The 20,747-nt window shown below is 37.0% G+C and overlaps 1 protein-coding gene across 1 annotated transcript; it reads right to left on the bottom strand.

Annotated features, from left to right (window-relative positions):
* Positions 1 to 1,361: 1,361 nt before the first annotated feature.
* Positions 1,362 to 18,763, bottom strand: NENF (neudesin neurotrophic factor). Its single transcript, XM_031937338.1, has 4 exons — positions 18,513 to 18,763; positions 5,084 to 5,144; positions 2,669 to 2,772; positions 1,362 to 1,768 (listed from the first exon to the last, which is right to left on the bottom strand). The coding sequence occupies exons 1-4, from the start codon at positions 18,684 to 18,686 to the stop codon at positions 1,592 to 1,594; spliced, it is 516 nt and encodes a 171-aa protein (XP_031793198.1). The 5' UTR covers positions 18,687 to 18,763; the 3' UTR covers positions 1,362 to 1,591.
* Positions 18,764 to 20,747: the final 1,984 nt, after the last annotated feature.

The raw sequence follows: 20,747 nt of genomic DNA, 5'->3' as shown, positions 1-20,747 counted from the left end.
AAAGATTGGAGAATGAGAGCCAGACTCTCCCTGCCTGACAATCTGAATATGGATCATATGGACCAGCAGGAAAGGGTGGAGGTGGGGGTAGGAAATCATTCTATCTCCCACTAAAGTCAGCAGAGAGCAAGAGATGATGATAAGACTTAGGAATGAGACTCTGCCAAAGAAGCCCTTGTATTAGGATTATAAGTGATAGAGAGAAAAGGCCAAATTGGAGTGAGTCCCTACAAATGGCGAAGTCCTACAGAGGCCATTGATTGGGAAATGACATTGTGCTAATTACATGAAGCCCAAGAAAACAGCAAAGCCTCCTAAACTGATCCATAACTAGTCAAAAGAGTTTGATCTGACTACCAAGTGGATGAAGAATGCCTTATTGTCCAGACCAGTTAGATGGACAGCCCACAGCACTTGTTCATCTATTCATGTCTTAGGAAGGCAGTGTTGATGGATAGTAACAGAGGTGTTCAGAAGAAGGGTGATTTAAAGTATATTGGTTTTGGACTGTTGAGTCATTGAGTTGCCTACTGGAATCCAGTTTGTTAGAAAAATATTAGCTGGAATTTACATGGTGCTTTAAGGTTTACAAAATAACTTTACATATATTAATCTTATTTGATCCTCAAAATTATTGTGTAAGGTAGGTGCAATTTTTATTACCATTTAATAGATGGAGAAATTGAAGTTGAAAAGTTAAGTGCTTTACTCAGAGTCACACAGCTAAAAAGTATCTGAGCTAGGATTTAAATCCATGTCTTTTTAACATCAGGTTTGGCACTATATCCATTTAGTAGGTAAGTCTGTCTTTGGGAAAGGTATTTTAACTTTTTTTAGATCTCAGTTCCCTCCTGTGTAAAATGAGCTTATCCCATGAGTTGATTTCTAAGTCTTCTTTCAGCTCTAAACCCTATGATCTTGTGGGTGAAACATGCAAACAAAAAGAAGAATGAAGAATGAAAAAAGAGAAAAAGGAGCAAGAAGAGGGGGAGGAGGAAGAGGAGGAGGAAGAAGAAGAGGAAAAAGAGAAGGAGAAGGAAGAGCAGGAGGGGGAGGAGGAAGAGGAAAAGAAGGAGGAGGAAGAGGAGAAGTAGAAGAAAAGGAAACAGCAGCAGCAGCAGGAGGAGGAGGAGGTGGAAGAGGAGGAGGAGGAAGAGGAGGAGAAAAGGAAGAAGAAGAAGAAGCAGGAGGAGGAGGAAAGGAAAGAAGGAAGGAAGGAAGGAAAGAAGAAAGGAAGGAAGGAAGGAAGGAAAGAAGGAAGGAAGGAAGGAAGGAAGGAAGGAAGGAAGGAAGGAAGGAAGGAAGGAAGGAAGGAAGGAAGGAAAGAGAGAAAGAAAAATAAAGAGAGAGAGAGAGGGAGAGAGGGAGAAAAGAAAAAAGGAAAGAAGGAAGAAAAGAAAAGAAGAAATGTTCTATGTAAAAGTTCATTTTATTCATATCAAAAAGTGATTCAGATATTCCAGAATGAGACACTTTGAGTACTTCTGATGTACTAAGTTACTTCTCTCATTCCTCAGCTAAAGCAGAAGTAAGTCTACCAAGTTCCCTTTGAGTTCCATCTTTCCACCAAGGGATTGCCTCTAGCAAACTGTCAGAACTCGTCCTTAATGTCAAAATGGGGCTGGTCCTCAGGCTTGAAGTTGCGGTTAGGGCTGCCATCATCATTTAGGATACGACGTGCTGTGTAGCCAACAATAGGATATTTGGCTTTGTATACATTAGTGAAGATATCATCCAGGGACTTCAGCTGTTCTTCTGTGAGTCCAGTCTGAATGAGGAAAAATACAAAAAATAAAACAGTTTAAAGGAAAAGGACTGATTTTATGTTGGGATTTCTACTTTCTTTTTTGCCCTCTCCACAAATCAATTGGTAAGGAAAAGAAACATTTTGACAAAACCAAATGTAGAAAATTTTAAAAATAAATGGCCATCCTTCACAGGCTAATTGTACAATATTTCAGAGTCCGATTCTTTTTGTACAGCAAAATAATGGTTTGGACATGTATACTTATTTTGTATCTAATTTATACTTTAGCATATTTAACATGTATTGGTCATTCTACCATCTAGGGGAGGAAGTGAGGGGAAGGAGGGGAAAAATTGGAACAAAAGGTTTGGCAATTGTCAATGCTGTAAAATTACCCATGCATATAACTTCTAAATAAAAAGCTATTAAAAATTTAAAAAAATAAACATAAATGGCCACTCCAGAATATAAGTAGTTGGTATGTATAATATTGGGCTGGATATAAGATTACATTGTCGTAGGGAGTTCCTAGTGAGGAAACTCCTTTTTACCAATGAAGATTGTAATCTGTTTTGCAACTTACAGAGAGAATGAAGAGAAGAAATTAGAGCCAAAGTAAATGAACAATAAGGAATGGCTGAACAAAGTGTGGTATATCATTATATATAACTGGACTTTAACTAACAGGACAAAATAGAAAGTACATTAAACATCAGTCTAGAGACTTAGAAGAAATTAGATAGTGGGCACACCCTCTGTTTTGAGAATTAGGCTCCTTTTAATGAAGTCTAACATCACAACTTATACCAATGGCTTAAAGAGATACTGGAAATGAGGGTGAGCATTGATGAACTTTTTGGAGAAGCACCAAGATTTCTGAAGATGACAGGTTTTGGGAAGGGGATTTCAAAAATGACTTACGGTATCATGTGTGAGGTCTGCAGGATCCAAAGACATCTTGGCCACTCCTCTTGTAGAGTCTTTCCCAACAAGGGCATTGTATGGTGCTCCCCTCCCATAGAACTCTGTACCAGGAAAGAAGAAAGATTTACTGAGCAAATAAATGTGTATCTTGAGTGAGGTCAAAACTCATCAAAAAGAAATTATCAGCCTGGAGGTAGGGAAAACACGATATCCCAAAAGCAATGTACTAGGGAACATTTTGAATACTATTAAAATAATAATGTCTTATTATTTTATTATTATAGATTATATTTATGTATATACTTATGTAATTTTTTATACCCATCATTTCAAGTATGGACTAAGTTGAGTTTACATCTGAAACATCTACCAGTCAATAAATCCAAAAGCAGTTATTAAACTTCTACTTTATTCCAAGTACTATGCAAAGGACTGAGGATGGAAAAATGAAATAGTTCCTGCCCTCAAGGAGTTTGCATTCTAAGGGCAAAGAAAATATGTACACATATAGATAGATATTTAGAATATATTCAAGATAGTTTGGGGTGGTAGGATACTAGAAGCTAAAGGATAAGAATTTCTATAGAAGGTGATACTTGATTCAAGTTTTAAAAGAGGCTAGAGGTCCCAAGAAGCAAAAGAGAAAAGGTAGAGTATTCCTGGAATGGGAGGTAACCAGTGAAAAGACATAAAGATGCACAACATAACATAAGATATAAAAAATATCAAGTAGGTTGTAATGGCTAGATCACAGAATATGTGAAGGAGAGGAAGAGGCTAGATTGTAATCCTGAGAGAGGAACTCATATTTGATCCTATAGGTAAAAGGGAATCACTAGAATTTATTGAGTAGAGGAATAACATGATCAGATTAATTCTTTAGCCTGGAAAATCTTATATTAACGGAAGCAAAGTACAGTAAGCAGAACCAAGAGAACACTGTATACACAAAAGCAATATTGCAACAATGATCAACTGTGAAAGAATTAGTTACTTCAATCAATACAATTATCAATGACAATTTCAAAAGATTCATGCTGAAAATTATTATTCATATCCAGGAAGAGAGCTAATGAACTCTGAATTCAGAATGAAGCATATTTTTTTCTACTTTCTTTTCCTTTTTTCTTTTTTTTTTTTTTTTTGGTAACATGGTTAATATTGGAAATATAATTTCACAAATAGATTCTTTACCTTCTAATATATCACAATTTCTTTATAACATTTTCACTATCTAATTACCTGAAATAGTTTACATTCTATAAAGTATGCAGGTGATGTGATAGACAAAGAACTACACCTGAAATAAGGAATATCTGGGTTCAAATCCTGCCTTAGATACTTACTAGCTTGTTTCCTAATCTGTAAAATGGAGATAATAGTATCTTCCTCCTAGGATTGTTGTGAGAATTGAATGAGATAATATTTGTAAAGCATTTTGTAAACCATAAGGCATAATATAAATCTTAGTTTTTATTATGTATATAATATTATTATTATATTATTATATAATAATTATCAGACAATTGAATTGTGCCCCCTTTTTAAGGCATGCACACACACACATATACTATAGCAGATAAGTAAGGGTTAACTTGTATTGATCAAGTTAGAACCTGGTGTGAAAAAATACTTTATTATTTATAATTTATATTGTTTGAACTTAGCTTTATGTGATTAGAAAAGCTTACTGTAGAGGCCAGAGACATTTCTGGGAAGGCAGATTGCTTCAGGTATTTTTTAATCTTACCTGGGTCTAGGGTCAACCCAAAGCTTGAGTTTTGAATTCCCTAAATGTGATTGTTTAAGCTTAGATTTCAATTTTGATCTTAATTTGATGTTAATTCTTACTGATATTCATCTCAACAAAACTCACCAGGAAACAGCCCCCTCTACAATATAGCTTAACTGCTGTGTGATTTATGTAATACTCGGAACCCTTGACTAGTGTGTTCTTCTCTCTCCCCTAACAAATGATTCAAAAAAATTCTACAACTCTTTCAGATTTGGGGGTTTGTTCTTGTGACTAGCACTAGCAAAGAATAAAAACTGAGTCTGGTCATGGAAGTCAGGAATTATAAATGTACTTTATATGTATAAATGTACTTTATAATTACACAAAATTCTTTCATGATCGTCAACTAGTATGGGAGATAGGCAGAGCAAATATTACCAACACTCCCATTTTATAGATGAGTAAAACGGTGGCAAGGTGGAGTGATCTGCCTATAATCACACAGCTGGAGGAACTGAAATTTGAATTCATGTCTCTAATCTCTAGATCTTGTCCTCTGAACTACCAGTAACTCCCCAACTCTTCTGTTGATTCTGTCCTCCAGCCCCTTCCCCCTTCTACCTCTATCTCCCAAGATTCTTATGAAAAGAGAAAACTCAAGGAACCATACAACTCACCCTTTCCAGAAGTGACATCAAATACTACCCCTTTCACTGCCAGGTAAATGGGCTGGTCTTCCTAGAAGGCAAAGAGAAGAGGTAAAAACCTTTTCCTGAAAAATCTAAGGAGCAGACGTAAGATTTTAAAAAGTCTCACACCTCCATTGGCTAGGAAGGGCAATCATGTTATTCAGCACTCATCGTACATGTAAGAAATTCTATATGAGTAGGACCAAGAATCTCTTCTTAAGGAACTCAATTCTAATCAAGGAGATCTTATATAACCATGTATCCAGAATGATTGAAAAACACATGAGATGTTCTAGTGAGTGCAAGCACTGAGTCTCTATCAGTGTTTTTTGAAAGATCATGGACAATGGAAAAAAATACTATAGGACTGGAGAATGGCAAATGTTGTCTTGATTTTCAAAAGAGGAAAGATACCAAGAGACTGCAAATTATTGACTATTAAATCTGACTTTGTTTTCTGGTAAAATTCTAGGCCATTTAATTATAGGATTGACTAATGGACATCTGGAGGGGGGAGCATGGGAGAATGATGATCTAAGGAGCTAGCATGACTAACCTTTTGGTAGCTGGGTGGTACAATAGATAAGAGTCTCAGGCCTGAAGTCAGAAAGACTTCTTCCTAAATTCAAATCAGACCTTAGATTACTTACTAACTGTATGATCCTGGGCAAGTCACTTAACTCTATTTACCTCAGTTTCTTCATCTATAAAATGAACTGGAGAAATAATAAACACAATCTAATTTCCTTTTTTTGATATTACTAAATGAGTAAATCAAAAGAATATTGTAGATAAATATCTTAGCAAAGCATGAAATCTTTTTTCTATTCATTTGGACACAACATAAGAGAGATATAAGTGAGATGGCTAGTATTGTTAGGTAGATTTGGAATTATTTGAAAGATTGGACTGCAAGAGCAATCATGAAAACATAAAAGAATGCGTGATTTTTGTTGGTATAGGGCATTCTAGGTATGGGAATTCCAATTCAGGAAGCTCAAAACTTAGTCTATTGGGGAGTTGCCTAAAGCACACAGAGGTTAAATGGCTTATGTAGTGTTATACTGAAGGTGAGCAGAGGAGAGGGAAAGCTAGATGGCCCAATGAATGGAGTACTTAGCTTGGAGTCAGGAAGACTCATCTTCCTCAGTTCAAATCTGACCTATAACATTAGCTGTGTGACCTCGAGTAACCCTATTTATCTCAGTTCCTCATCCAACAAAAAAAGGAGCTAGAGAAGCAAACGGCAAACTACTCCACTATCTTTGCCAAGAAAACCCAAATAGGGTCACAGAGTGAAGAACATGATTGAAATGACTGAACAGCAAGCATAAGAGATGCAAGTAAAATCCAGTTCTTTTGAACTTTAAGCCCAGTTCTATCACTAATGCCATACTGCCTCTCATAAAATTATTGATCATTACATGTAAAATTGGAAGTAAGCCTCTACTGGAGTGTCCAAGGGAACTGTCCTTGGTCCTAAGCTGTTTAACTATTTTTTTCAGACTTAGGTAAACACACTAATAATTTGCCTGTCAAATTTATAGATGGCACAAAGCTCAGAAAGATTGTGAACATGTTGGATGACACAATAAGAATTCAAATAGGTTTCAAGGGTTTGAATGTTAGATCAAATTTAAGAACAAATTAAAGATTTCCACTTGGGTTCAAAATGGGATATTGAGTGGCAGTGAGGACCCAAGGTAGTGGCTATAATGATCCTTTTAGAGCTAAAAGAACCAGGCAACCTGGGTGAAAAGGCCGCAAGGTCATGGCATACAATGATAGAAAGTGAAGTGAATACAGAGAATTAAAGTCCTAAGGAGAAAGTGAGAACAGTTTTCAGATATTTAAAAGATTATAGCCAAGAAAAGAGATTAGCTTTGAGGTTTTCCCTAAAAGGGAGAATTAGAAGCCATGAGTGGTGCTGCAGAAACATAGATTTAGGCTCAGTTTAAAGAAAAACTTTCTTTTTTTTTTTTTTTTAATAGCCTTTTATTTACAGGATATATGCATGGGTAACTTTACAGCATTAACAATTGCCAAACCTCTTGTTCCAATTTTTCACCTCTTACCCCCCCCACCCCCTCCCCTAGATGGCAGGATGACCAGTAGATGTTAAATATATTAAAATATAAATTAGATACACAATAAGTATACATGACCAAAACGTTATTTTGCTGTACAAAAAGAATCAGACTCTGAAATATTGTACAATTAGCTTGTGAAGGAAATCAAAAGTGCAGGTGGGCATAAATATAGGGATTGGGAATTCAGTGTAATGGTTTTTAGTCATCTCCCAGAGTTCTTTTTCTGGGCATAGCTGGTTCAGTTCATTACTGCTCCTTTGGAAATGATTTGGTTGATCTCGTTGCTGAGGATGGCCTGGTCCATCAGAACTGGTCATCATATAGTATTGTTGTTGAAGTATATAATGATCTCCTGGTCCTGCTCATTTCACTCAGCATCAGTTCGTGTAAATCTCTCCAGGCCTTTCTGAAATCATCCTGTTGGTTATTTCTTACAGAACAGTAATATTCCATAATATTCATATACCATAATTTATTCAGCCATTCTCCAACTGATGGACATCCATTCAGTTTCCAGTGAAAAACTTTCTAATACTTCAAGCTATCCAAAAGTAGAATGGATTTCCTTGAAGGTACTGGACTCCTTTTCTCTAGAGGTCTTCAAACAAAGAAGGATGATCACTTGTTGGGGATGTGGTGGATAGGGTGCTAACAAGCAGAGAAGTCAAACTCTTTGAACATCACTTCTTCTCTGTAAAATGTGAAGGTCTGGACTGAAGGATCTTTTGAGTCATCTCATTTTATGAAAACCGTTAAGACTGAGAGTGCCTAAGGTGAAAATAATTACAGTGGGATTAAGCCAGAAAGCTTCCTGCCAGAGTGTGAGCTTGTGAAATTGATAGAAATTAGGAGCAAAGCAGCAGGAGAAATGATAGACAAAGAAAAGAAGGTAATGTGAGCTTTGATCAGGGGCTCACATTACATAACTAGACCCATATAGAAGCATATTAAAGCAAGTTTTTAGTTCCACAGAAATTATTAAGAAATAATATTTCTAAAGTTCTTTATAGACTTTTCCCTTTATGGAAGTCTGCAGAAGATTTAGCATAAGAGCTGACAGTCCAGAGAATGGATCACTAGCAGTAGCCCAACTTAGTGCAAGAAGTACCTCTTGCCTATCTCTCTAAGATCATTATCTTCTCTCTTCCCCTGAAGGGTAAGATCCATGTCTTATCTGGATCTGATATATGCTTCTAATTTTCTTTCCCTCAGTTTCTCACTTTCTTTCCCCATTTCCTGAAAGGATTAAGGTATTAATTAAGATAATAATTAAGGAATTGATCAGAGGGAGAAGGCTCCTTTGATTATTTCTGGTGGAGCTGTGGATAAAGCACTAGACTTGAAATTAGAAGAGCAAAGCAGAAATCCTATCTCAGATACTTAACTTTTTGTGGTTCAGTCATTTTTAAGTCATGTCCAACTCTTCAAGACCTCATTTGGGGTTTTCTTGACAGAGATACTGGGGTGGTTTCCATTCCCTTCTCCAGCTTATTTTACAGAGGAAGAAACAGGGTTAAATGACTTGCCCATGTCATCTAAATAGTAGGCCAGATTTGAACTCAGGAAGATGAGTCTTTTTGACTCCAGATCTAGTGCTTAGGCCCTTTACTAGCTACATCACTTAACTATGTGACAAGTCCCTTAAAACATTTTAGCTTCAATTCATCATCCTGAAAAACAGAGATAACAACAGTACTTATTTTTCAGGGCTATTGTGAGAATCAAATGAATTAATATATGTAAAGTGCTTTGCAATTACACAAATGCTAATACGATTTAGCTTATGACCATGTTGGGAGCGGGGGAGACCTTGAGGAAAGTGGTCAAAGAAAGAATAATTTTAGGAGAATAGTTTGCAAGGTGAGTTCCCCCAAAAGATTAAATGAATATCAAATTGCTTACTGTCTTGGGGGAGGGCAGAGGTAAGAAGGGAGAGAGAAAAAATTTGGAAATCAAAATCTTAGAAAAACAAAAGTTTAAAACTATCTTTACACATAATTGGAAACATAAAATACTATTAAGGAGGAAAAACAGCTTTAGTGATTATTATTCTATCAAAAAAATTAATCCCAGATTTAAGGGAAAAAATGCTATTGTGATCTTTTCCTTGTTCAAGATTTCTTTAAAAGTTATTTTAAATGGTATTGGAAACATGTCCAAGGATACAGGGGGATTATTCTAGGTTGGACAATTCTCTCTTTCCCCTCTTCTCTACTTATCTATACATCTTTCAATATAGAATAATGTGAAATTAATTTTTTAGAATCGTGTCTGGACAAGAAAAGATAATGACGAATGTTGGAGGGGATGTGGGAAAACTGGGACACTGATGCATTGTTGGTGGAACTGTGAAATTCTGGAGAGCAATTTGGAACTATGCTCAAAAAGTTATCACTGTGCATACCCTTTGACCAGCAGTGTTTCTACTGGGTTTATATCCCAAAGAGATCTTAAAGGAAGGAAAGGGACCCACTTGTGCAAAAATGTTTGTGGCAGCCCTTTTTGTAGTGGCTAATAATTGGGAACTGAATGGATGCCCATCAGTTGGAGAATGGCTGAATAAGTTATGGTATATGAATGTTATGGAATATTATTGTTCTGTAAGAAATGACCAGCAGGATGAATACAGAGAGGGCTTGGAGAGACTAACATGAACTGATGCTAAGTGAAGTGAGCAGAACCAGGAGATTATTATACACGACAACAACAAGACTATACATTGATCAATTCTGACAGATGTGGCTCTCTTCAACAATGAAATGATTTAGAGCAGTTCTAATTATTCAGTGATGAAGAGAGTTATCTACACCCAGAGAGACGTCCATGGGAAATAAGTGTGGACCACAAAATAACATTCTCACTCTTTCTGTTATTGTTTGCTTGCATTTCTGTTTTCCTCCTCAGGTTTTTTTTTTTTTTTTTTTTAATTTCTAGATCCGACTTTTCTTGTGCAGTATATATTGGATTTAACATATAATTTAACATATTTAACATGTATTGAACTACCTGCCTTCTAGGAGAGGTGGGGGGAAGGAAGGGATAATTTGGAACATAAAGTTGTGTAAGGGTCAATGATGAAAAAATTATCCATGCATGTTTTGTAAATAAAAAGATAATAATTTTTTTTAAAAAATGTGTCTGGAAGGCGGGTCTAAAATGCAGAATATAACAATCATATTTTTTCTTATAATATCCAGGAAAGTGTGATGGAGAGCCCTATCATCACTAATGACGTGATTAATTACTTCCTTTCTAACTTATGCCTGAATTCATTTCTGTATTCAGTAAACATTAATTAAGCACCTACTATATCTAAAGCACTAAATGTGTGATCACTCCCCCCAATTATATTTGTAACAACATCAATAAGTCAAAGAACAAGCATTTATTAAATGCTTCCTAAGAACCAAGCTCTGTATTAGGTGCTAGAGATAGAAAAATAGAATAAGTCCCTGATCTGTAGGAACTTACATTTTACTAGAATAAATGACTTGTACACATATAAGTATATAGAAGTCATATGTAAAATAAACACAGTATAAGGTAATTTAGGGGACAGGACAATGTTAACTAAGGGATCAAGAAACATGGGAGGCAATACTTGAGCTGAACCTTAAAGGAAATTAGGGATCCTAAATGACAGGTATAGGAGCGAGGTTGCTGTAGACATAGTGCTTGATCATGAGGCTCCAGAAAAAGTCATGAGACAGAAACAAATCTAAGATAAATCTTTTAAGTTATATAGTTGCTTTGACAAAAGGAATTCTCACACCAACAAAATTATAGGTCTTTGACACATTGGCTTATTATTAATAGACAACCAGGTGTTCAGTACATAGAGTATTCAGCCTTAAGTCAGGAAGATGTGAATTCAAATCCAATCTCAGACACTTAGTAGTTGTGTGATTCTATGTCAATGAGCCTTTAATCCGCCTTAGTTTTCTCATCATTAAATTGAGGATAATAATAGTAGCCACATTCCAAGTTTATTGTAATGAAGTGAGGATAATTGTAAGGATAAAGTGAGGTATTTACAAGTATTTCATTTTGCAAACTTTTAAGTGTTATATGAATGCTCTGTTGTTCAGTTATTTATCTGGGTCCAATTCTTTGTGACCCCATGGACCATTGCACACCAGTCCTTTCCATGGAGTTTTCTTGGCAAAGGTATCGGAGTAATTTGCCATTTTCTTCTCTAATGGATTAAAACAAGTTTGTCTAGGGTCACTCACCTAGTGACTATCTGAGAATGAATTTGAACTCAGGTCTTACTACCTCCAGGCCCAGCTCTCTATCCACTGAGCCACCTAGCTGATTACATAAATGCTAGCTATTATTAATAATTACCGTAGCTGTGGGTAAAATAGAGGATGTTGTTCTTTCCTTTATGACCAAAAAAAAAAATCATAGAGGAACCAAAATCAGGTGCCTAAATCATTAGTCAGAGAAATCAGTGTCCTCTGAAAATAAGTAGACTGCTCAAATGTTAGAGCTGAAAGTTGATTTATAGACTGTCATCCAGTCCTCTGATTTTTGTAAAAATGAAAATTACTCGAGTATATTTAATTTTATAAGAACCATTCCTGACAACCACCCTGAGTAGAAGTATTATAATTCCTATTTTTCAGCTGAGGAAATCAAAGTTCAATGTTAAATGAATTCTCCATGATCTCAAAATTAATAAGTGACAGAGTTGAAACTTGATTGAACTTAGATCTCCTGATTCCAAGATCAGTACCAGCATTTTAGAATATGAGAGCTTTCTTTTTCTGGGATGGGAGAGTTCCCTGATTCCCTAATAAAGGGCATATAGGCTCTCCCCAGAGAAGTATTATCATGTAATATACTACACATTTTGTCTGCTTAAGACAGTCACAAATCCCTAGGGAACAATCACCCTCTCTCCATTCTCCATCCCTGCATTTAACTGCTAAAGTTTATGTCCTTGTTTGACTAAACTGTCAGTAGTTTGTACCAACAGTAGATTTGGCAGCCCTTTTCTCCCTCCCCAGCAATGCCTTGGGAGGGTAAGTAAAGAACATCGTGATAGCAGGTTTAGTAGTGACAAGGTAGAATAGCTACAGGCCAAGGCTGAGGGGGTGATGGCTTAGTACAAGAAAGAATACAGGAAATAATGGGCTGAAAAAACTGATTCATTGATACTAGTCTCCAAAGCATAGTCATAAGAGAGAGATCTTGAGACAGGGGCCTTGGCAAGGACTCACAAATTGTAGGCACTTTGCCTCTTGATGTGTCCTCAGACATGGCCTAACCACTGACAATTAGTGCATAAATCTCATACTCTTCTTTTTTACTCCTCAAAAGAATGGAAATAGAGCTTTCTACCCTTTCCTCTCCAGAAATTACTTGATTTCTACCTAATATAGAATGCAAATATTTGTTCTCACTTTTTTTTGTATTTGATTTCATCCTGCATTTTATCACTGAATTTGCCTTATGTCTATCCACAATAGTACTTTCTGAATAAAGAAGCCTTCATTGTACTAGCTAAAATTCAACTTTGGAAAATTTCTAAGTTTTGTTCATTAAAACAAGTGGCCCTTTCCCATATTGTTGGAGATTTCAGGAAAAGGACAATAAGTACAACCAGAGACTGGAGATCCTAGTTTGACATAGACAAGATCATAGTATAGGAAAATGCCATTTACTCAGGATAAATATTTAATTACAATATTAATTCAGGTATTGATGGCTAGTTTCAATCAGCCTCCCAGAACCATAAGATCCCAGAATTAAAAGAGATGTATGATATAAGTGACACATTTTACAAATGAGGAAAACTGGACAAGTGATTTACAAGCCAGGGCTTGTAAGCAAACCATGTTGCTTCCCTCTTATACCAACTCTGCTTATTTCAATATTATAATACATTATCCACTAGGACTAGACCAATGTCAAGTCAAATCATTAAGAATATATTAAGGATGGGGGCAGCTAGGTGGTGCAGTGAATAAAGCACCAGCCCCAAAGTGAGGAAAGAGAGAAAGGGGGGGAGGGAAGGAGAGAGGGAGGAAAAGAGAAAATATTAAGAACTTACTATGTGCGCTGTATTATTTTAAGCATGGTCCCTGAAATGGACAATTGCCAGCAATGACATATTTCTGCCAGAAGTAGGTTGGGGAGAGAAGGTCTAATGTTGAGAAGCCAGAAGTTAGGCCAGAAATAATCTATTTCTCTGACTGGGTAAATGCCACTTCATGATCCCCTTAACAAATCCTATTCATATTTAGCTTCCTGCAAGATGATTATAGCTGTAGTTCTACTCTCTGCAGATAATGGATAATATCTTGTCTTAGGATGAAAAGACTAAGAGGGTAGTCAGCAGGCTTTACTCCCCCAAATCTAATCTCTTCTCAACATCTGTTTTGCTTAATAGGCTGATTCTTCCCTCTTCCTTTTTTCTCCACCATCTCACTAAGACAGGAAAAATATCATTCATCAGTCAATGACATATCAAGTGAATCTCCTACATCTGGGGAAATTGTTAAGAAACTAAATAGCCTGCCTATTCACCAAAGAGCACTACCACTGGTAATTTGCAAAAGAAGCACTTCCTACTCCATCCCCCTTGCCTTCACTGTTAATATTCCACCCTTATCTTCATCAGCACATGAACAATTGGCAAATTTAGAAATTATCCCGTTAATCATATTGTTCTTCAATTCCAAAAGCTAAATAATTCGTAAAAGTTATGCTTTCTCTTCTGATCAAAAAGCACTCACTGAGCTTGGTTAACCAATATGAAATGCAAGACTTATCAGATGCAGTTTCATGGGTAAAAAATCTACTGATTCAAGATTGATAGAATTCACTTGAAGTCAACCATTTATTTTTTTTCCAATAGCATTTCATTTTTCCAAATACACATAAAGCCAGCCCTTTATTATTTCTAAATGGAAGGTACTTGGGATACAGAGATGAAAAAAACAAACAAACAAGAAAAAGGACAGTCTCTGCTTTCAAAGGGACTACAATTTAATAAAGGATGCAAGTCAATAAGTAAGTTTCACCATGTAGAAAGTAACGAGAGCATAAAAGAGATGCATAAAAAGTGTTCCAATAAAATAGCAGTAAAAATGGATTACTTTCACCAGGGAGATCAGAGATTATTTCTTTGAGGACTCAGAATTGTTTTCAGCCTAAACAAAGAAGACTTCATGAGTTTGCTAAATTTTTTTCCCAAAGAGATGCATTAACTCTAGCCCCAGACAAATGTAAATACCATACAATCCTATTGCCAAGGTGAATCAATCAATCAGTCAATAAATACTTATTACTCACTGTGCTAGGAACTAGGAATACAAAGACAAAAGTGGTACAAAAGCTGATATTATACCAGTGAAGCTAATTATTTTTAGATACCCAAAATGAAAAGTGTATTCAATTCTATAGCAGAACTGATCCAGAAATTTATGATGATAAAATAAACAACAGAACCTGCCTAGGTGCCTTTAATCTACCTAGTACCTTTAATCCAAAAAGCAATTAGTTAACAAACATTTGTTAAATGCCTAATGTTAAATGCCAAAACTCACTCTCACATCTCAATATTCCTCCAAGACAAATGTCTCCAAAAGTTATTCTTATATTGCTATCATTCTACTACTTCCAAATGTGAGCTTATCACTCTCTACTATACAAATTTTTAATACCTTGTCAGACTTGTCCCTTATCTAAACTATGCTCACTTCTGCCACTTAACTTGCTGCTTCCATTCCCATCCTCCAACATCCATAGAATGCTAATCTTTTATCCTCAACTCCTCTCTCCTAATCCAAAATCTTTCAAAAACTAACTCAATCCCTATCTCTGCCATGAAGCATTTTGAACTATAATACTCCTTGAACTTACCCTTTTCTGAATTCCTATTGTACTTATTGTCAGAAACAGTGGTTCTTATTTTTTTATTGTTATTCAGTTGTTTGGGGGATGTTCTTGGCAAAGATACTGGAGTGGATTGTCATTTCCTTCTCCAGCATCATTTTACAAATGAGGAAACTGAGACAAACAGAGTTAAGTGACTTGCCCAGGTTCACACAACTAGTAAATATCTGAGGTCAGATTAGAATTCAGGACCATATCTTCTTGATTCCAGACCCAGCACTCTATCCTCTGTACCACCTACATGTCAGCCTTAGTGGTTGCTTAAATTGGATCATCAAACAACTTTAATTTTTAATTTAACGTCCACACACACACACAGAGAGAGAGAGAGAGAGAGAGAGAGAGAGAGAGAGAGAGAGAGAGAGGTCCAACATTACAGTCTGAACCAATTCCTAAAGTACAGTCATATGTCATTATTGTCATTATTTTTCTGTACACTGCACTACAGCTGCTCCGTCCATCTCTTCTGTCACTACATAATCATACCTTGTCAGCTATGTGATCAAGTGAGATGGAGATATTAGGAATGTTTGTGTTCCAGGGCAAGTGTCAGATGGTTTGAAAATCGTGATCACTGGGTATATGCTCCTTAATTAAAAGTCATTTTGAAACTATCACTGACCATCAGAAATGTTCTGTACAAGCAAATCATATATTACCTACTGTAATTTTAAGTTGCTATCAGATTTAAACTTAGGCTTGGCTTATTAGTTACTATTTATTTGCTTATTAGTTACTTAGTTACTATTCATGCTTTGCTTATTAATTACTGTTGTGTGAATTTTTAAGTGATCTATTTGGCAACAATGGTTAGTGAATTTCTTTAAGTGTACAGCTGGGATGCTAGTGGGAGAAAAGAAGAAAATCATGTCTGACGAGATTCTTTCCTTATATAGATTAGCTTATATTTAAACTGTTAAAATACAGCAATATCTGCAATTTCACTTTAAGAGCATTTATCATTTAAGGCAGTGTTTGTCATTAGCCGGTGGAAAAGTATGCATTTTATATATAATAAATCATCTGGTTAGGTAGTTAAAAGCAAAAAATAAATTTCCATCTCTCAGCAAGAAATTTTCCTTTTGTAAAAATTTCCTATCATTTTTTATCTCATATATGAGAAAGGATTTTCATTTTATTTTTGCTATAAATCAAAATACAGAAACAAAGTCAATGTGGAACCAGATTTGACTTTTTGTTGTTAAAGCAAATATTGCAAACTTCTCTTCAAATAAAAGTCTAACATCAAAATTAAGTTTACAAGTGATCATTGTATTATTTTAAATATCCTTAAAATTATAACTTATATCATTAAAATTGATATTTACATTCAATAAAATTTGTAAAAAAATTTTAATATGAAATCTCACAGATAATACATAGATTTTCTGAATTAATTCTTTTAATTCTTATAGGATGTCTCAGAAAACATTTGTAATAACTTTATAATTTGTTTTATAATTTTATATTTAGCTTGAATAATTATAAATAGAACAAAATGTTACAATTCATATGCTATGCTGTGCAAAGCAGAACTGAATTAGTCCAAAAGAAATGGAACATGTGCAAAATTGGAGAAGCCACCCCAAATGTTCATATGGACTATTTATATCCCACCTGTGGCAGAGCTCAGGTTGGTCTGATCAGCCACAGTTGGATACATTGTAACTCGACTCTAACACAGTGATATCATTTTGGGCCTTTTCGAGAAGGAAGGACAATAATCAGCCAACCAACCAATTATATATAACATAATGTAAATTTTAATTTAAAGCTTTGGAGGGCAAAAGATAACATTGTAGTAGGTAAGCACTTGATGAATAAATCTAAAAAGACAAACTGTATATTAAAAGTTCACATGGTATCTAATTTATATTTTAATATATTTAACATCTACTGGTCATCCTGCCATCTGGGGGAGGGGGTGGGGGGGGGGGTAAGAGGTGAAAAATTGGAACAAGAGGTTTGGCAATTGTTAATGCGGTAAAGTTACCCATGCATATAACCTGTAAATAAAAGGCTATTAAAAAAAAAAAGTTCACATGCTGGAGTTCACAGCATATTTTTGTTATTGCTGAAAATAGTTCATGGAACAAACAACATTGGGAATCACGCTTCTAGTTCTGCATCTTGCAGACATACGTAAGTGTTTAATCAATACTTGTTCAAATGAAAATAGGTCTTAATTTAAGGTGCTATTAAGTCCATTTTATAGATGCACAAACTGAGGCTGAGAGAGGTTAAATGATTTGCCCAATAGCAAGTGGCACACATCTGGTGTCTAAAGATAGAGTTGAACTCCCCTGTTATTGTCTATACTTTTTCAGTACTGAACACAACTTTGTTAGGAGCTAAGTTTGGATGATGTAGGCAAGCAACGCCTTGGCAGGACAGTCAGCCTGTTCTGGAACTCTGGCATTACCTACCACACCAAGAGATGGATTGAAGATTTACTGAGAGATTGGGGAATTGCAAGGAGAGCCTGAATTATAATAAAAATCTTAAGCAGTTATTTTTTATTAAGGGACATCCATAAATATTATGAATCACGTTTAAATGATAGAGGAGGGAAGAGGCAGAGAGTCCCCCCAAATTCCATGTGGACAGAGCATTTATTAAGCCCCAACTATATAGCAGGCACTGACTGTGCCGAGGGCTAGGGGATATTAAGAAAGGGCAAGACAGTCACTGCTCTCAAAGAGCAGAATCTAATGGACATTCAAGGCTAATGTACACATGTGGAGGGAGCAACGTGCAAGTAACTATATACAAACCAAATAGTCCCAGGACAAAACGGACATCATGGGCAGAAGGAGGATAGTAGCTTTAAGGCCTAATACGGAAAGTTGTTGGGTGTTTTTTGTTTGTTTGTTTGTTTTCTTTGGTAGAAGATGGGATTTTATCCAGGACTTAAAGGAAATCAGAAAAGTCGGGAGGCAGAGAAGTTGAACCCCCTCATTTCACCGACGAGTTAAGTGAGGTCCAGAAAAAGAGCCTGAGCCACTTGCCCAAAGAATTCACTCAAAGAATTAGTGATTCAGGACTGGAGGCCAGGAGATTACTGAGGTTTCACTAGGGGAAGGGGATTTCAGACGCAGAATGAAGCCTCCTCTAGGAACACATTTGCTCCTTCTCCTTTCTCCCTCCCTTACCCGCCCGGGACTCAGTTTATGGCTAACAGTCTCCTCCTCCCTAAGTCAGCCGCGGGAAGTCCCGCCCCTTGGTTCTCGAGTGGCCCCATCCCCAGCAGCTCGCGGACTCTCTGCCGCCTCTCCCGTAGCCCCCAGTCTCCCGCCCCCGCCCCCTCCCCCTTCCCCACCAGGACCAGGAGCCCTGGGCAGGGCTGTCGATCCGTCCGTCAGTTCTTGGGTCTGTGCTCACTCCCCTAGTCCGCTCCCGCCCCGCCCCGCCCCCTCCGCTACCTCCTCCCCGCCGTAGCGGGCCAGCTCCTCCTCCGTAAAGAGCCGCACCGGGGGCCCGCGCTCCGGGGTGCGCGGCGTCTGCTGGGCCTGGACGGCGGCCAAGTTCAAGGCCAGCACCGCGGGCAACAGAAACTGCCAGAGGCGCGGCCTCCTCCGCAGCCCCCGAGCCGCCATCGTGAGGAGCTGGGAAGGAGAGGGTCGGGCTGGCCGAACCGGGAGAGCCAGAGGCTCCAGCCCCGCCCCGGCCCGCCTCTCCCACGTCCGGCCCCTCGCTACCTCCCCACCTTAGAGCTGGCCCGGCTTTCCACCCCGCCCCATCCCGAGCTGGAAGGGCTTTAGATATCAACTAGTCCCAAACCCTCCCAATCCTCCCTTTCTGTTTCTCCCACCTGGAGAGGCCAGAGAGCGGACTGGCTGAGAGAGTCGTCTGGCATGCGGGATTCACAGTCTGAATGAGCGCCTTTTCTTTAGTTTTATTCAGTTGTGTGAAGTTAGTTGGGCCAAAAGATCCCTTAAGGGTCTCAGTTTCTCCGCCTCCAAAATGAGGAAAATAATACTTAGGAGGTGTTGTGAAATAATAAATGCTCTTTACAATTGCTATATAAATGAGTTAATATTGTCCAAGGTCACACAGCGAACTATTGATAAATTCAAGATTTCCTGACCTCAGTTCTGTGTTCCTTTCATTTCATCTCTACCTTTGCCAAAGTACAAGGAAGTGAAGAAATTACATAGAAGAGTAATGCATTGAGATATTGTGTATATTAAAAGAATATGAAAATCTATCTCTTTATGTTTTTTTTTAATACACTGATATAATGTTTGTTATGTTGGATACTTAAGATATTTGGGGGAATCTAGATTTGTGATTTCATTGGTGCAAGGTACTCCTAGGGAAGATACTTCCTCTGCCAATGGGAACTGACCACTTTGCAACTTGAAAGCTTAAGAGTTGCCTTCAGTTCACTGAAAGGGTTAAATGATTTGGCAAGGAATACATAGCTAATGTGTCTCAAGCAGGGATTGAATGTAGGCTTTCTTGCCTACAAGGTGGGCTCTCTGTCCATTACCTGAACAGAATTCTGTATGATAGTCACATGTTTTATATATATGTGTGTGTGTGTGTGTATAGTGTGTGTATACATACATATATATATAGAGACAGACAGACAGAAACATTCCATATATACAATATATAGATGCACATCCAAATATACATACATATATGTATGTGTGGGTAGATACACAGATCAGATCAAGCATTTATTCTCTATTTGGGGCACTATTAAGTCTTTCTTAGAGAAAATAAACCTTGGGTTCCTGTTAGCTACCTCCCATCAATTTAGGATCATTCATTCTGTATCTGTCACTTACAGGTCTATCACCTCTGTCAGAAAAGGTGTTTCATCATTGATTTTGGGGAATCACTGTTAGTCATTGCATCTATCAGAGAGTTCTTAAATCTTTCAAAGCCGTTTGTCTTTCCAGTATTGTGGTTGTTGTCTACATTTTGTTTCCCTGGTCCTGCTCCTTTCACTCTGGATCAGTTGATACAACTTTTTCCAGGTTTCTCTTTCATCAATTCTTCCAGCACAATCGTTTTCCATTACATTCCTATGCTCATTCCCCAGTTACTGGGGCTTATGAAATTTTTGACCTTTGTCTAGGCAGCAAAAATATCTTCTTTGGGTTTTGCTCACAGGGTAGTTTTGCTGTGTAAAACTGAAGGTGCTATGTAAATATGAGATATTCCTATTATTTCCTCTTTAATAAAACAACTACCTAGTTAAATGGAGAGTCCTTCATATAAGACTGTAAAGGCTACTCTGTAATCTGGAACTGTTGACTTGAATGATTTTATATAACTAGATCAGAGGAATTTGTGGATTTAAAAAAAAAATCAGCCTCAAAGTCACATTGCCTGAAAATAAGATCATCCCCTAAGATACACTGACTGATTAAGGGCTTTGTCAATGTCAGTCTTCTCTCAAAGGGTCTGCCTATTATTGATTTTCATATTTGATTTCATTAGCTACCTGCTGTGCAAAGAGCTCATGGTATTAAACTGAGCAATTTCTCTGTCCCACATGCTGTCCTTGGCTTTATTAAAAGATATTTTCTATCATAAACTTAATAACCACTTACAAAAACAATCAAATAAACATACAGAACAAATAAGCATAATTGAATAAGCCAAATAAATTTAGAAAACTAGGAGCGAATACTCCCATAAAA

Source organism: Sarcophilus harrisii, chromosome 4 (genome assembly GCF_902635505.1).
Source record: "Sarcophilus harrisii chromosome 4, mSarHar1.11, whole genome shotgun sequence".
Taxonomy (NCBI): domain Eukaryota; kingdom Metazoa; phylum Chordata; class Mammalia; order Dasyuromorphia; family Dasyuridae; genus Sarcophilus; species Sarcophilus harrisii.
This window is presented reverse-complemented; position numbering and strand designations above follow the sequence as displayed.

Coding starts and splice junctions, on each gene's coding strand:
- NENF (XM_031937338.1), bottom strand. CDS start 18,686: ATGGCGGCTCGGGGGCTGCGGAGGAGGCCGCGCCTCTGGCAGTTTCTG. Junction 5,145..18,512: donor CCCGCTACGGCGGGGAGGAG/GTAGCGGAGGGG, acceptor TTTGCCTTCTAG/GAAGACCAGCCCATTTACCT. Junction 2,773..5,083: donor TGATGTCACTTCTGGAAAGG/GTGAGTTGTATG, acceptor TTCCTGGTACAG/AGTTCTATGGGAGGGGAGCA.